General features: G+C 41.5%; 1 protein-coding gene across 1 annotated transcript in view; it reads left to right on the plus strand.

Moving 5' to 3' along the window:
• APOO (apolipoprotein O) overlaps positions 1 to 18,348 on the plus strand; it is a 60,544-nt gene that overhangs the window by 28,552 nt on the left and 13,644 nt on the right. Inside the window, exons 2-6 of the mRNA XM_028122542.2 lie at positions 699 to 806; positions 2,098 to 2,217; positions 4,709 to 4,763; positions 7,729 to 7,824; positions 14,838 to 14,929. Coding sequence (XP_027978343.1) covers positions 699 to 806; positions 2,098 to 2,217; positions 4,709 to 4,763; positions 7,729 to 7,824; positions 14,838 to 14,929 — 471 coding nt within the window. The remainder of the gene's footprint in view (positions 1 to 698; positions 807 to 2,097; positions 2,218 to 4,708; positions 4,764 to 7,728; positions 7,825 to 14,837; positions 14,930 to 18,348) is intronic.

Here is an 18,348-nt window from a genome sequence, read left to right on the forward strand (position 1 = left end):
GAGGCACAGTCAAAATACTGATGAGTTGATTTTGGACATGGCTTGTAGAAAAGTAGAAATGTCCAGGAGTAATTGGATAGTGAGTTGGGAGCTCAGGGGGAGCTCTGGGCTGGGGCTGCATATCTGGGAGGTACTGCCTTCGCGTTGCAGCCCTGGGTGTGAGTGACCCAGTGAGGGAGGGCAAGGCAGGAAAAGATACTGAGTTGGGGAACTTAGATTGGGGGAGACCAGCTCTGAGTGGGAATGGAAAGAGAACACTTGTGAAAGTTTGGTTATTAGAATCACAGAGATAATCTTCACTCTGTTCGGCAAATCACTAGTTGAAATCATTAGAAACCTCTTCCACTGTTGGTGGTGGGGGGTGTGTGTATGTGTGTGAGAGAGATCGAGATTCTTATAATTTTAAAGTCATTCCATAGCATTTCTCTGTTATTTTTAAAAGTGTGCACACGTGTCTTTGTATGTATATTTTATTTTACTTGACAGGCTAAGTAGAAAAACTTAAGAACTGCTGTCTTGGAAATTAAGGTGAAGGTGACCTGAAATTTTAAGTCTGTGAGTACACGTTTTTTAGTTTCTGACTTCCATAAAACTTCAGGAATACATCTGTTTCTCATAAAGCGCAATAAATGTGCTCACGTTATGCACATTCAGTTTATTGCATTGACAGAAGGCTTAAGATTGTTTCTGTGTTTCAGGTAATTCAGAGGTCTGTGGGGCCAGCCAGCCTGAGTCTGCTCACCTTCAGAGTCTATGCATCACCTAAAAAGGACTCACCTCACAAAACTTCTGTGAAGGTTAATGAGGTAACATGTCATTCATGTTGTGCTATTTTTTGAACATCTGCTTTAGTTATATACGAAGTATACACGTTGTATGTCAGGAGACAGGACATTTTAGAAGACACTTAAAGGGAGGAAATATATTTCTTTGTAGTTTTTCTTTGTGGGAAGCTACTAAAATGTAACTTTTCAACAAATAAACTTTAATTAATGATAGTTAACTAAAGGCATAATTGAGTATTTCCTAGGTTTTTTTGTGGGGAATCTGCTCGTCACCGCTAAGCGATCCGCCTCATCCAAGACTGCTTTCCTTTTTTTTTTTTTAAGATTTTATTTATTTAACAGAGACAGAGAGCACAAGCAGGGAGAGTGGCAGGCAGACGCAGAGGGAGAAGCAATCTCCCCCACAGAGCAGGGAGCCCTCTGCGAGGCTTGATCCCAGGACCCTGGGATCATGACCTGAGCCAAAGGCAGTCATTTAACCAACTGAGCCACCCAGGTGCCCCTGCAAGACTGCTTTCAAGCCAAGAAAATATTTGCATTTTTCCCTCTCTAAGAAATTAAAGACCTGGCTTCATTCTTCTTGGCCAGATTTGAGGTTTTTAAGTAGATGCTTAATAAATACTAAATAAATGAAACAAGAAATCTTCTCTCCATTGTTTACATTCTTTTTTTGTCTATACTTCCCGGTGATTATTTTGGATATTTGCTTTTTGTTGACTTAGAGTAAAATGATATAAAGATCTGCCTTCAGTCATGAACCAGGTTACTTGAATGGTGTTTTCAAAAAGCTAATTAGTTTATCTTTTGCCTTTTTTTACTCTTCTCAGACCTAGGGACTGTGGCGTTTTTTGAGGGTGAAGAAGGCAGCCAGTAGCGACTATGAACAAGTCGCTCCTCTGGGTGGGAAACAAACCTGCTTGGATTAGCACCAGACTGATCATTTAAACTCAGTTTTTGTTTTGCATCCCCTCCCCACTTTAGAGTCATAGAATCCTTTTTCCAAACTGTATCTAAGGTGAAATACTAAATGCCAGGATATAAAATGGATCAAGGGGGGGCTGCTTTGTCTGCTACCACTGGAGTGGGAGAAGGGTAGGACACTTCATAGTTCTGTCTTCTTGGCCTTCTTCTTATTGATAAATCAGGTGCAAAGATCCTCTGAAGTAAGGTTCAGGGTGCATGAAACCCTTAGAATCACAGCAGTTCATGAATTATTAGAAATAGTGATGCTTGCTGATTTGATGATTGATTGCATTCTAATGACTGCATGTGCTTTTTTATTTCTTTTTGTTCTGCTTTTTAACGTATGCAGCTTTCACTCTACTCCGTCCCTGAGGGTCAATCTAAATATGTGGAGGAGCCAAGGACCCCACTTGAAGAAAGCATTTCACATCTCCGACGTTACTGCGAGCCATATACAAGTTGGTGTCAGGTACAGCTGTTCTAAAAGTGGAGTGACACATTTCGGTCTAGAGTCAAGAGTGAAAAGTCTATATTGGCTGCATGTTTTCAGAAAAAGGCATGATAGAGGACTCCCAACCTTCAAGGGCCTGACTTGCGGTGCTCATCAGTGCCATCTCTGAGGGGAGCAGAGAGCCCTAGCATCCTGGTGCAGCTCTTGCCATCGCTGCAGGGAGGATGGCCCTCCTTCCAGGCAGCGTGCGGCACCTTGACTGGGGAGTGGACTGGTAACTCTCTTGTTGGTCGCAGCTAGGAAGCCATGATTGTCTCCTAGGGGAAGGTATGGGGCTGGAACTCTAGTAGAAGGAAAAGCATATAATGTAAGCATTTATGTCAAAATTGGAATGTTTTTCTCCCCCCAGAAAGTGTACACATCAGAACCATTTTAACAGGAATGGTTACAGAACATTTTGAATGCTGTAACAGAAGGATGGATATAGCTAAAAAAGTGTGGGATTACATATTTGAGTACTGAACTATTTGCCCCAGTGACCAGAGAGCTACATAGGCAGATGGGCTTCTGTCACTGCTCAGGTTTTAGATCAGGCCCCTGTTACTATGTTCGTGGAAACATTTCTGCAATTCTTAACATCTGAAATGGAAGTTTACAATATACAGAATGCTTTTGTGGGCTTTGACACATAAAGTATTTGCCATACTTGATCTGGATCTCGAAAATTGATGGCAGATTAGTACAAAGTGTGTAGTTGTGTGTGACATGGTCTAGCTATACTTTGCTTGAGATTTACAGACTGAATTTTCATCCAGAACTTGTCTTAAGATTTTCATTTCCATTCTCTGTGCCACGGCTGAACTTCTTTTCACCAATTTAGAAGAAAATAGTAAGCATAGACTCTGTCAACAGTATAAATTAGGCCAGTATACTTAAGTATCATAACCATATTATTGAGTTATAAATATCTAAAGACTTTTACGTAATGTGTTGTAAAAAGCTTAGACTTTATTCTCTTGTTCTAGAAGATTTTTAAACCATCTGCTGGTTAAGATAAGGTCGGCAAATTTGTGTGAATATTTTTCTATCATGTAGGCATTGACTGCGGTTATTTTGTGCTCTTTTTTGGGGGGCGGGTTATAAAAGTACTTTGTCTCTTAACCTTTCAACCTAAGATTGCCTTCTGTTTTTTACTTTTTCATCTGTGCATGATGCTCAGTGCAGCAAAATACCTCTCTAAAGGACAGAATAATTATCAACATGTTTATTTGTACTATTTCTAAATAAAAAAGCCATTCTGTGATTACAATGGCTTTATTTTTCTACAGAATGATGTCTTCTTCAATAGAAATATTTCTAATTCCTGGCTCCTTGGGCCAATAATTTCTAGCCCCTTTCTTTAAAAACTAATTTAATTTTTCTTTATAGTGAGAAGATTATGCTAGCAAAAGAAATAGGTCATCACTCTAGATGTTTATCTGTAGTTTTTCTTTCTTTTTATGGGCATTAAAATACCAGTAATGAATTTTAATGAAGCAGTATTCAATTTTTTAATGTTTTTTATGTCCTCCCCTAAATTCAGTGTTTATTGTTTAAGGGCATTTAACAGTATTAGTATAACTTGTTCTGACTTGGACCAAAATTAAACAAAACAAATCCTTTTCCAAGTGGCAACTGGTTCTAATACCTTCTGATGTCCATGTGTCTCTTTTCCTATCTTTATGGTAGACTTCTTTTTTTTTAGGATTTTATTTATTTGGGAGAGAGAGAGAGAGAGAGAGAGAGAGCACGAGCATGGGGGGGGCAGAGGGAGAGGGAGAAGCAGGCTTCCCGCTGAGCAGGGAGCCCCACACCCCGGGATCATGACCTGAGCCAAAGGCAGATGCTTAACTGACTGAGCCACCCAGGCGCCCCTATTGTAGACTTCGTGAAGAGTGGGGCACCTTCCAGCTAGTCCGTTGTTTTCTTTAGAATATATGATGTTCTTGTACAAAGCCATGTTATTGTTGTTAAGAGAATGTTAATACTTCATTTGCTCAGGATTAGGGTAAGTATCTCTCAAAACTTGGATATAGACTCCTTTGTCCCATTCAAGGTGGTCATTCCTGCTTCAGAAGGGCAGTTTTCAGATACAGACTCTAAAATCATGACATATATGAAAGACAGATTTAATCTCACAGGGAGAGGATTGCCACTTTAATTATTAAGGGGGTTGATTTTTGTCTATTCTCTTTGAATCTAATTGAAGAATAAAAAGGCTAGGTTGTTGAAATCACTCTGCTTGTAATGTTTGCTTCCTGTGGTAATAATAAACTGTTCTGCTGAGCAGCTTGCAGTGAAGGGGAAATTACACAAGAGAAAAAGAACACAAAAAACCCCAGATAGACAGTGTATCCCTTTGTTCACAAAGTGTTAATAATATGATAATTTATGCAGTAAAGACAAATATATTTATTGTTACTTTCTAATCAGCATATCCTTCTCTTTCATTTTCTTTTCACCTTTTTAGGAAATGTACTCACAAACTAAGCCCAGGATGCAGAGCTTGGTTCAATGGGGGTTAGGTGAGTTGATTTTTTAAAAATTATTATTAGGTAAGTTGATTAGGCATAATTAGTTTCTTCATTAATATTGGATTCTTTAACTGGGATTCCCTGGATGGGCCCCAGGAGGTCTGGAAATTCCTTGAAGTTGTATGCAGAATATTAGAGCTGTGTGGGTTTTTCTGGAAAGAAGATCGGTTATTTTCCTCAGATTTCAGAGGACTAGTGTCCCTAAACATTTGGGAAGTCCGTTCAAGATCATTAGGATTGTTGGGCTAACAAGTTCAGAGACACTGGATGTTTTTTTTCCCTGAAATCTGTTTCCAGGTGCGTTTTCCATGACTCGTACTAACCCCCACTAACTCATCAGTGGGTTTTCGGAATCAGGATAACTTATTTGTATGTCTGTTAATACATGTGACAGAAGTTTAGAGGCTAGAAGGAACTGGGCTGGTGTGCCTAGGAAAGACCTTACTGCATGAGTAGTGTTCTTACATTTTTTTCCATTGGGTTTTTATTGTCCTTGATTGTTTTTCACATCCACTTATCCCAAACACTCATAAACTTGGTTCACAGTCTGCGTTCTGACTCATCTCCATCAGAAACTGGTGAATTAATGGACATTGAGTGTGTTTCATTCCCTTTACTGGGCATCTCAGCAAACAAAAACTCATGTTTTTACAAGTGTTTGCTTCCATGACAGAATAAAACAAGCACGAATACAGTTTATTTCCTTCCGAAGATCATGGAGTGTTGATGGGCTGATACAGGATATTAACATCCATGAATAATATGTATGTTAATAAGTAACATCTCAGTTTTATTAATTTCATCACTTACTTAGTTTTTATTACATGCCAGGAACTACCCTGAGTGCTTTAAAATATTGATTTATGTATAATCCTCATAACCCTGACAGATAGGTGCTTTTATTACCTTCATGTTTTAATCTGAGGAAACTAAAGAACTTCTGATCTCTTGTCATTACATATGTGACTGAGGAGGGCTCTTCATTGTTACCTATCACTTCCCATTGATTCATAGCAATAGGCATTATTTGCAACCTAAGTCTTGGTTTTCGTCTCTTGGCCTGGTTACTGCAAAAGCTCTGAAGAAGAAACATTACATTATGAGTTGTGTTGTTATCTGCCAAGGCGGTCCGTCCATTTCCCAGCGGTCACAGCCACGACCCGTTACCAGAAGCCGGGCTGGGGCTTCATCGCAGCCTTTTAGCATATCTTCTTTCCCATTTCTCTGTGATTCACCCACTTCAGCTCAGCTCACCAAGGCCATCCGGGTGACCTCCTATCAACTGCTCCGTGTGCACGTCTCGAATTAAAAACACTGTGCCGGTAGGCAAAAATAAAGGGAAGTAGAAAATTGCTTCAGATGATCCAGACAACGAAATGGAAAGTGAAAACTAAGTTAAAGGCAAAATAAGTAAAAGACCAGACAGGAATTCGTGCAAACAGCACAAGCCCTATAGTATTATTTAAAATGATCACCACGTTTCCCAAACACCCAGGAAATGGAAAACTGGCATGTGTCTGCTCTTTTCTGGGGGAGAAAATTACCAAGCATTCCAGTTAGTTCGGTTCCACATATGTGCCTTCCATGGCAGGCATGGAAGAGCGCAGCTGATTAAGACAGTGGTCACAACCACCGAGGTGCATATAATACATTTTCAACAGTAGCACAAATACAGAGAAAGTCACAGACCACTGTTGAAGGTGCAGAGGAAGGAGATGAGTTTAATGGAGTTTGGAGGGAGGGGAAGAGTCAGGGAAGGGTTTCTAAGTTGAATCTTAGAATAGAGTCAACCACACCAAGACATGGGGGTGGAACTTAGCAGCATTCCACACGGAGGACACAGCTCAATCAGGGCTTGGAGGAGTGACTCATTGTTTCCTGAGCCGGAAACTGGAAGCAGATAGCAAGTGCTGAAGATGGGGTTGAGAGAGAGACGTGAAGTGTTTTTAAGTTACAGCCTCTCTGAAACCCGTTTGTTAATTCATTCAGTATCCGTCAACACCTAGCAGTGCTTTTAGTAAATATCTGTTGGACGAACATCCACTGTTACCACTGAGGGAAAATAACATAGAAGTCCAAGCAGTGTACCATTCAGGAGCATATGTTCTCCTTAAGGAGACATAAAATACACCCCTGACTAATTAAACATAAGGTGCTATATAAGATTACATACCAAATGAGGGTCCAGAGAATAAATATGATGAGACTTTAGAGGAGAGAGAGAGAGCGGTGTGGGCTGAGGAGTCTAGGAAAGGCTTTTCTGAGGAGGTTAGGAATGCAGATGGCTCTTACTTCGTGGGATTGGCTCAGTGGACAGGAGAGGAGTCATCATTCGCATGAGGTCATAAGGCATGCTCAGGCATGGCACCTAGGCTCATATGCTGCATTTCTTTGTGTTTATCTATCACCAGTGACTATTTCCCGCATATACTTGCACTAACAGTTTCCTGCATTGTCCAGAATTATTCTGTTCTCAATTTCAAAGAATGAATTCAGATGGCAAAGGAAACGTTTTTCCCCTGAGCCTCATGTATTTGGTTCCTGAGTTTCGGAGAACAAGCAGCAGAGCTTCAAGATAGCGGCAGATCTAGCCAAATCTATTCTGTTTCTGTGTTTGGAAGGCAAGGAATCCCTGTATTAGTATTTCTCCCCCTGTGTATAGTTGATTCAGATCTGTTGCATTCAGGAATATGAAGGTAGTCTACCATTACTTTCTTGTCAGTAGGTCATCAGACCTGAAGTGTTTGAAAATTGGCTACTTGCTATGTGAATAATAAATCATGTTCATATATCACATAAAAAGAATGTGTTGGAAAAAAGCATATTAGCATAAAACAAAGAACACATTATTTGAGAAGCATTTGATACTATATATACTAGTTATGTGTAAGATTTTTTTGGTTTGTTTCTTAATGGGCAATTTACAGAACTATTTCCTGGTCTGATTCTATTGTAGGCAGCTATGAATATCTCCAAAATGCACCTCCTGGATTTTTTCCAAGACTTGGTGTTATTGGTTTTGCTGGCATTGTTGGACTTCTTTTGGCTAGAGGTAGGTGCAATTTTGTGGGGTTTTTTTAAACAGCTCATAAGGGAGAGATAAGATAGATAACTTGGTTATTTCTTTTTATCTGCCAGTTGTCAGAATAATGAGTTGGTTCCTGAAATATGGCCTCTTAATATATAATTGATATGGTTATTTTATCCAGTATATTTGATTTTAAGCATATATAGAAATTATAAAAATATGAAATGGAAGAAATTGTATACTGTTGGTTAAAAAAATAATATAGTTATATCCTTTATGGGCACATTTACTTGATTAAGTTACTATCTCCCTTTGGTACAGAAAGAGTGAATTTTTGTTAACCGAAGTCTGTCACACCTGAGAAACGGTTTCTGTTGGTTTCACTGTTGAGATCAGGCTATTAATCACAGTAAATAGAACAGTGATTTCATAGAGATTTTATTAATTTCTTGATGTGTCATAGCTTTGGTCATCAGTGATGATATTAAAATTTTTAAAACACTTAAAAACTAACAGATGTCAACTTGAAATATATTACTACACTATACTGCTGGATTGCAAACATTTAGAGGAAGTAAAGGATGACAAGGTACTTCACTATAATGGGATAAATTTGTTATAAACTACTGAGGTTTCACTGATTATAAAATTCAGACTTGACAAAAATTCCTAAAATAGAGGGTTTATGAGCCCTGCAATCAAACCCTCATAAAAGATTAACTATAGTGACTGCTTTGGTACCCATTCCTCCAAATTTATAAAGCTTTTCTGCACATGCCGTATCTGTTATTTTAGTCTGGAAACAGGCAGCATGGTGCCACTCCCTCAACCTGTGGAATGAACTCCTGTCATAGTTTCTGTGCCCTCTTCCCAGCCTGTGCAGAGTATATAAGAATTAGAGTTCATTTTTACTAATTGACTTGCGAAGGAGTTGAACCAACTCCCCCACCAAACATTTTCCCCCTCCTTTCTGTAAAGCTGTCCAAAAAAGCATTCCTGTCTCACTTAGATAGATAGCATTTTAAATTTATGAAGCTCCCAAGGCCAGGGTGTTGGAATCTTGGCTACTGTTAGGGAGCCAGGAATGTGGAATCAAGTGATATTAGCTCCCCCCCCGCCCCCCGCCATGGTGAGAGCATGGCCCTAAAGCCAGCGTCCTCTGCTGTGCGTGTGTGCATGCGTTGCCATGCTGTCTGGTGTTCATCCCCGGGCACGTCCACTGGGGTGACTATCCTGAGGAGAATCGGGGACTGTGCTCTCCCGGGCAGAACAGTGACATAAGGACACCCACTACTGCGGGTTCTATTCCTTCGTTTTTGCTTGCTGGTTTATTTTTTCCTCTCTCCTTTTCCTTTTCCAGGGAGGGCTCAGTAACATTAACATAATGTAAAACCCTAATTCTTTTTCAAGAAAGTACACATAGGAGTACCTGGTTGGCTCAGTCAGTTAAGCATCCGACTCTTGGTTTCGCCTCAGGTGCTGATCTGAGGCGTCGGGCTCCATGCTCAGTGGGAGTCTGTTTGGATATTCTCTCCCTCTGCCCCTTCTCCTCCTTGCTCTCACTCTCTCTTTCTCTCTCTGAAATAAATATATGAATCTTAAAAAAAAAAGTACACATGTGCACACACACATTCATGCACAAATATTCAACAACAAGTCTTTTCCTTGGGGCTGGGGTAGAAAGGCCTGAGGTGAACAACGTCAGGTGGTCACTGAATAAGATGGGCGGGATGGTGAGTATGTTTATTGGGTATCTGGAGTCGTTTGCAGCCCCCTCCAGGTAGATGGTCCCCCTATGCTGGCAGCAGCAGGGTGGGCTCAGAAGATCCCTCCTGGCACAGTTTCTTTTCTTTCTTTTTTTTTGGTCTAACTTTAAAAATTTTTTTTTATTTTTTATTTTGATTTTTTTAAAGATTTTATTTATTTATATGAGAGAGAGAGGGAGCACACGAGAGCAAGGGAGGGTCAGAGGGAGAAGCTGACTCCCTGCCGAGCAGGGAGCCCGATGTGGGACTCAGTCCCAGGACTCCAGGATCATGACCTGAGCCAAAGGTAGTCGCTTAACCAACTGAGCCACCCAGGCGCCCCCCAAAATTTTATTTTTTAATAAAAATTGTATGTATTTAAGGTATATGGCATGTTTTGATATACATATATGCATACATATACATAGTGAAATGATTACCCCAGTCAAGCTATTTAACATACCTTCTATCATAGTTACCTTTTAAAAAATTTTTTTATTATTATTATTTTTTAAGATTTTATTTATTTGATAGAGAGAGACACAGCGAGAGAGGGAACACAAGCAGGGGGAGTGGGAGAGGGAGAGGGAGAAGCAGGCTTCCCACTGAGCAGGGAGCCCGATGTGGGGCTCGATCCCAGGACCCCGGGATCATGACCTGAGCTGAAGGCAGACGCTTAACGACTGAACCACCCAAGTGCCCCATAGTTACCTTTTTTTTTTTTTAGGTGAAAGCACCAGTAATCTCTCTTAGTAAATCTCCAAGATTCAGTATTATTAACTATAGTCATCATGCCATACATTACTCTCTAGGCTTACTCCTACATAACTGCAACTTTGTACCCTGTGACCAGCATCTCTCCATCTCCCCTCCCCCACTCCTTCTGGTAGCCACAGGTCTACTGTCTGCTTCTATGCATCTGACTCTTTTAGATTCCAGATATCAGTGAGATCGTGTAGTTTTTGTTCTTTCTCATTAAGGCTTATTTCACATAGTATAATGTCCTCTGCGTTCATCCATGTTGTTGCAAATGGCAGGGTCTCCTTTTTTAAAACTGAATAATATTATAATATTCCATTCATGTAGGTATCACAATTTCTTTACCTACTCATCCCTTGACACTTCGGTTGTTTCCATGTCTTGGCTCTTGTGACTAATGCTGCAGTGAACATGGGAGTGCAGATACCTGTTTGAGAGACTGATTTCATTTCCTTTGGGTGTATACCCAGAAGCGGGATTGCTGCATCATATGATAGGGTTTCTTGAGCATAAATGCTAAGGTAGTCCTGCTCATTTGATGAGAATGGCCATGACTGGTGGTGACAAGGCACCTCTCTAGGAGGTGAGTGGGATGATCATTCCGAGGAAGTGGACTCAGCCAGGTCACTCAAGGGTGGCAGGTGGTTGTTCCCCATTATTGTCACCTTCCTGTGGCTCCTTCCCCTCCCCACTTCCTGAAGTTTTGGAGACCCCAGCTCATTGTGTGAACCATTAGAAGCTGGAGGCCCAAGAGCTGCTGCTTACCAGTTTTTTTGTAAATGACCCAGAAATGGCTGGTTGTCGGCTGTGCTGCCCTTCACCTGGTCCTCACTTATGTGAGCTGCTCAGGAACTATACCGGTGGGACCCAGGGACAAAACAGTGTTTTCTAGAGTAATTCTATCCTTTCAATCAAGGCAGTAGGACAAGGAAAGAAACATTAATTTATTAAGAGTCTAGATTGATAACATTTGTTTTGTCTTCTGTGACCCTAGTTCCCTCTTTGGAGATATGTCTGTTTAAAGTTTAAAACCAATAAACAGAGGCGCCTGGGTGGTTCAGTCATTAAGCGTCTTGCCTTCGGCTCGGGTCGTGATCCCGGGGTCCTGGGATCGAGCCCCGCATCGGGCTCCCTGCTCCGCGGGAAGCCTGCTTCTCCCTCTCCCACTCCCCCTGCTTGTGTTCCTGCTCTCGCCATCTCTCTCTCTGTCAAATAAATAAATAAAATCTTTAAAAAAATAAATAAAACCAATAAACAGCACTTAGGTTATTCTAACTGTGTGTAAGTAACATACATTGCACTAACATCTATCCGTGTCCCATGTCAAAAGTCCTGTGCCTCTCAGCAGAGACTGTCTAGGTCCAAGTTCATTTCTAGAGGCTTCTCCTGTTTCACCCAGTACCAGTTTTCTGAACCTCATTCTCAGGCTTCTCCAATTCTCTGTGCTGCTACCTATCCTGCCATTCTCTTTTGCCCAGGGCTCTACATGTAGCTGGGGCGCAAGGGTGTAAGAGCAACTGTCTTCGGGAGTCTTAAACAGACCAGGTTCAGTCAGTCATCGCTGACAAAATCCAAAGGCAGAGAGATAAGTGGCGTTGAAACAAGAAAGGAATTTATTTCCGTGAGGCCAACACCCAGAAGACAGTGGACTAGCATCTCAAAGACTGTCTCCAAAGTGCCGAAAATCCTTCTAGGTTTATGTAAGGAAAATGTGGGGCAAAGGTAAGTGCAGGTAGTCAGTGAAGGTCCAGTCCATCATTGTCTTGGAGTCAGTCACGTGGGGTCCTGCTGGCTCAGTGCAGTCCTTATTACTTGAGGGGGTAGGTTTGGTTCCCATCAGGGGACATTTTGCACGTAGGGTCTTTTGCCTGAGTTAAGAGATAAGCTAGAAAGGGAAATTTAATCATTTAGAAAGTGCAGACTGAGGGGCGCCTGACTAGCTCAGTCATTAGAGCAGGTGACTCGATCTCGGAGTTGTAGTTCAAGCCCCATGTTGGGTGTAGAGATCACTTAAAAATAAAATCTTAAAAAATTTTTAAAAAGTGCAGACTGAGGCCAAAATGGAGGTAGTTGAAGTCCTCTTTGACATATCCTCTTGAAGTCTGGACTGAGACTCAGCACTGCGGTGGTCTTGGGACATGGCTCTATGCTCTCTTGGGTTTGACCCCCTATTTTTGGGTTCCATGTCATCTTTTCCTTGGTTTGCTCTGCCATGTTGTTGAACTACATGCTCAAGTCACTTTCTAAATCCTTGCAGGTCTAAAAATTACCTTCTACCCTCATATTCGGTGATAATTAGGTTGGTTATAGAATTTGTTTTCCATCAAAACTTTGAAGGCCGTGTCTTCTAGCATCTGGCCTTGCAGATGTGTCTGTCAGTAGCCAGCCTGGATGCTTGTTACTTCTGAAGTGATTCATTTTTTTCCTCCTGGAACCTTTGAGGATCTTCTGTCTTTTTTTTTTTTTTTTAAGATTTTATTTATTTATTTGAGAGAGAGAGAGAATGAGAGATAGCAAGCACGCGAGGGAAGAGGGCCAGAGGGAGAAGCAGACTCCCTGCTGAGCAGGAAGCCCGATGTGTGGGACTCGATCCCGGGACTCCAGGATCATGACCTGAGCCGAAGGCAGTCGCTTAACCAACTGAGCCACCCAGGCGCCCGAGGATCTTCTCTTAATCTTCAGTGTTCTGAACTTCAGGGTGCTGTGACTACGTATAGATGTCTCATTCCTGGTTGGGCATTTTGGTGGCTTGCAACCCTCAGCTGTAGGAATGTAATCTGGTTTGTATTTATTTGAAAATTTACTCTCAGCAATGAAGCTGTTCAAGGGACCCTATATGTCTCTTTTATTTTTTTGATCATTTTATTTTATTCCTTTTGATTTGATTTTTTTTTTAGTTTTGCCATTTCCAAGTCACTCTTTCTTGTTCTTTGATTGTTCCTTTTTCATAGAACCCTTTTTTTATTTCAATGTAGTAGCTTCTTAAATTTATTCGATTATACTTAATAACAGGTATAGTTTTGTTTTTAAGTTATTTTGTTTCCTGTGGGGTCATTTTTTTTTTTCCTTTCTGGCTTGTCTTGATCTTCTCTTTTATGCTGCAGGCTTTCCTCAAATGACTAGTGATCCTTGGTTATATAGTCATGTTTAAGAGCACGGCAATTGAAATGCTAATAAGAATTTTTTTTGTGCATAGATGGGGCTTACTGGCCAGCAGGTTCTACCTCAGGGTGAGCTGAAAGGGAACTGACTTTATACGCAGGGTGCCCACACCTGGGGCCTGTGCGAGGAAAACTCTGCTCTTGGGTACTAATGCTCACATGTACACACACCAGCTATCTTGGTTCTCAGCAGAAAATTTATGGCATTTCTTTAGAGATTACCCCCCCCTTTTTTTTTTTAAAGTAGGCTCTATACCCAGCATGGAGCCCAATGCAGGGCGTGAACTCACCCTGAGATCAAGACGTGAGCTGAGATCAAGAGTCCGATGCTTAACTGACTGAGCCACCCAGGAGCCCCTCTTTAAAGATACTTCTCCACCTTTGTAAAAGTTTGGCTGGATAGACTGCCTGGCCATGGGCAGTTTTACACCACGATGGCATGGAGGAAGGAGAGAACCACCTAGACTCTGCACAGGACTTATATTTGCGTCCGTCCATAGTCCCCGGGTCTCCCCGCCTCCCCCCATCTTGGTCCTTGGCTGCCCTCTCCATCGTCCACAGTCGCTGCCATCTCTGGGCTGCCGGGGACCCTGCTGCTCCCTTCTCCTCCAGACTTCATAGCTGTGTGTCCTCTTGCTTCTGTCCACTCGCCATTTTCTGTAAATTGGATGACACATCTTATCTCCCGATGGCCCCTCCCCACATTTCCTCTTCATTGTGGGTTTATTACCTGTATTATATTCCTTTACTGTTAATTTTCATGGAGTATTAGAAAGGAGAGGAGAGCAGTGCTTGTGCTGAGTCCTTAAATAGAAAGCTAGTTTACTACAAAAGAACAGAAACCTTAGAAACCAAAGTGCCGTGGGCTTCTTTTCAGAACATTCTTTATTTACTCCCTTAGAAGTGGTGGTTCTCTTGAAAACATTGTGCTGATGAAAGAAGCCGGTCACAAAGGGCCACATATTATATAACTGCATTTATGTGAAATGTTCAGAGTAGGCAACTCTGTAGAGACAGAAAGTACATTAGTGGTCCCTTAGGGATGGGGGGTAATGGGGGAATAGGGATGGATATGGCATTTCTTTTTGGGGTGATGAAAATATTCTAGAACTGATTGTAGTGATGGTTGTATACCTCTGTGAATACATCATGATGAATGTATACTTTAAATGGGTGAGTTGTGTGAATTACATCTCACCAAAGCTGTGAAGATGTGGTGGTTCTTTTTGGTGCATATGACATTATTAGGCACATTCTCTGTTAATCTAGGATCAAAGAAAAGTAGTCTTATTCAGTGTTAGGTGTCCAGGGCAAACTGAGATGGTAAGGGTCATGAATCATCTGTTGGCATCTACAACCTTTTATTTAATAGGTTCAAAAATAAAGAAGCTGGTGTATCCACCTGGATTCATGGGACTTGCTGCCTCTCTTTATTATCCACAACAAGCCATCGTATTTGTCCAGGTAAGTTAGACCCAGTAAGCTGGGGTGTCCCTTATTCTCGCTTATGTGTGTCTGGGTTTACTGCTTAATATTTTTTATTTTGCAGCTTTTATTGCGCCAGACTAAAATTTGTTTCCACACCTAGATGAACTACCACACATTTAAATGTTTTTCTCCACCATGTGCCTCAGTTCTGGCCCTCCTTCCAATCATGTCAGTATTCAGAGAATGCACACTAATTTGAATGTTAGTCAAAAAAATTAAGATACCTTTTTTGGGGGCATATTTACATGGAAGTCTAGAGACTTCAACTCCAAAGCTGCTAGTTATGGGTCATTCTCCATTTGGGTGTATCTGGTCACATCCTGTCCTCCTTGGAGTTGCAGGCATAGGCCTGTGCTCTGCCCCTCTGCACCTTCTCCCTGGGCCTGGTGTCAGCCTCACTGTGCTTGCTGGGGGCTTCAAGGAGTGCAGTCCCCTCTGCTGGGAATCCCCGTCTTAGGGCTCTCAGTTGGCCGCTCCTTTCTTTCCCTTCATACCTCAGCTTGAGGGCATCCGGTCAAGTCAGAGAACAGAGTTGGCAGGCAAGATGGGTAGAGCTATGTTTTAGCCTGCTCAGGGTTCCGTAACAAAATACCACAGACTGAGTGGCTTGAACAACAAAGATTTATTTTCGCGTTGTTCTGGAGGCTGGAAGTCCAAGATCACGGTGTTGGTAGGGTTGGTTTCTCCTAGGGCCTCTCTCTTTGGCTGGCAGATGGCCACCGTTTCACTGTGTGTGGACATTCCTGGTGTCTCGTCGTCGACTTAAAATGACACCAGTCATATTGGATTAGAGCCCTATTCTTATTACCTCATTTAACCTCAATTACTACTACTACTGTAAAGGCCCTATCTCCAAATACAGTCACGCTGTGGGTTAGGACTTCAACATGTGATTTTCGAGGGACACAATTCAGTCCCTAACAGCTAGACCAGCTGTTTGCAAAGTGTGGTCCCGAGACCAGCAACATCAGGATCCCCTGGCTTGTTAGAAATGCACATTCTCAGGCCCCAACCCAGACTGACTGCCTCAGACATTCTGAGGATGAGGGCCAGCAATCTGTGTTTTAGCAAGCCCTCCAGGGGATTTGAATGTCCCTGATGTTTGAGAACCACTGACAGAGACTAGACTTCCTCAGGGCACTGGTGTCTAGACTTAGTGGAACTCTAGACATAGAGTGCCTTGGAAAACTGGCAAGAACAAGACAAGCTCGAGGTTTTGAAGTCCTGGACAGCATCTGGAGACAGGGACCCGCCCGGTTCCTGGAGGTACTCTGTCACGCTGAGACTTGGTCCCAGAAGAGCAGCAGTTGGGCCCTCAGGGCCCTGAGCCAGACGGATCTGACACTGAGCTCCCTGGAGGGCTCGCATGACAGGATTGAGTCTGGATTCCTGGACTGCACTGCACTTGTAGGTGGGTGGGAGGCCAGTGGCTCCAGCTGTGAGAAATTGGTGGCTTTGGTAGCAGATGCCAGTAGGATCTTTAGAGCATGGGCTTGACATTGTTTATAGCAGTCCCGGAGGCAGAGAGTTAATGTTCCTCTGCCTTCTTCAGCCCCAGCTCAGGAACAGTGAATCACGTCTGCCTGCCCCGGATCATAAACATAGTCATACATCATCTCAGTGTGTTGTGGTTTCAACAGTAAATGGATAGGGTGTAGAGAGTGGGCTTGGCTGCTGGTTGAGAAGCATATGTGGCTGCCCCCTGAGTAGAGGTCTTTTTTATTTATACGCCACAGCATATGTTGCAAAAGATCTTTTGTTTTCACAGCCAAGATCGTAGGACACAAATATGAGTTGTATTCTAATTTATTTTTCAAGTCAGTGGGAAGGAGTTTTGTCTTTTATTTTGTATTTAGAATAAGCCAGAACAAAACAATTAACTTATTTTCACTAGATATAAAACATTAGCGATCTGTTTGGGATGATGAGAAAGTTCTGGACATGGATAATGGTGATGGTTTCATAACACTGTGAATGTACTTAATGCCACTGAATAGTACACCTAAAAATGGATGAAATGGTAAATTGTATGTATATTTTGCTATAATAAATCAAAAGAGACATCAGTGATTGAAAGGGATTTTCTGTTACTGTTTTAGTGTCATTTAGTTCCTATTTCAGCAGTTTCAATTTTTTTTATGAATACCCTGACCTTGGACCAGCCACTTAATTGCTCACATTGTTTTTTGTTCAGTAGTGTTTGGAGAGAAGTACTGTAAGAAAATGCTTAAAGTGATGGCAAGTGTTATTTTCCCCTCAGAAATGTAAAGCACCAAGAATAATGTCATATATGTGGTAAATGCTCAATATGTCTACCAGTGGGTTTGAGAATCATATATTTTAAGAACAGTTAGAGCAACTGGAAGAAAATAACTTGTAAGAAACCAGCATGTTACAGTGACCACCGGATTTACTAGCACTGTGACCTTAGTTGGATTAGTCACTTGGCCCCTGAATATTTCCGTATAATCTTTGCCTACTTACTGTACAGGGTTGTTATTTAGAATAGAAATAATTCGTGTGAAAGTGTTTTGTAAACTAAAATGCTATAGATACAGAAATTATAAAAATTAGACAACAATAACTGCTTTCAGAAACTTGCAGTGGAAATTCCATGTAGAAGAGTAATCAACATAGTTTGTCACATGGAGGACCAATGAATGCAAATTACTGGAAGCATTTTTTTTTTTTTTTAAGAAAAATCAATACTCAGTACCTAAAATGTAAAAAAATTCCAACAGTTAAAGTCAAATAGAGAAAGGTGGACCAGGGCATTTAAAAAAAATTTTTTTTTATTTGAGTATAGTTGCCACACAGTATTACATTAGTTTCAGGTGTACAACATAGTGATTTGACAAGTTTATACATTATGCTGTGCTCACCAGAGGTGTAGCTACCATCTGTCACCGTGTAATGCTATTACAGTATCATACGAAGGAGTGAGTGGCTTGGCCCCAAAGTATTCTCTGACCCTGGGCCCTACCTCTCAGGGTGTTGTAGAAAGGATCTTGGATCAAGAGGCAAAATCCCTATAGAAATGTGAAGACTTTATGTTTTGGGGGACCTGGGAAAACTAAGACCATCTTCATTAGGTTCACCTAATTTTTTACCCAGGCCCCTAAAGTGAGTGAGTGATTTTCAGCTGGGCATGTGCTTTCGTTGGCTATGACGTGTTAGATGTGATAGGCAGAAGCCTTCTTTCTCTGTCTCGTTTTCAGGAATTTCAGTATCAGCAGTTGACCTCCTTCATTTTTTCCTTGTTAACCTGTAATTTATGGCAAATTATTTTAAACAGTAACTGCACGACCAAACTGTTTTCTGCTTATGCTATGATTCTCGCTATCTTTTTATTTGCTTATGTTGCACAGCCTTAATGTGTATGCCCCAAGGCTTCT

The sequence above is a fragment of the Eumetopias jubatus genome, unplaced genomic scaffold (assembly GCF_037043125.1).
Source record: "Eumetopias jubatus isolate StellerSeaLion01/CBP00866 unplaced genomic scaffold, mEumJub1_p1.0 scaffold_11, whole genome shotgun sequence".
NCBI lineage: Eukaryota > Metazoa > Chordata > Mammalia > Carnivora > Otariidae > Eumetopias > Eumetopias jubatus.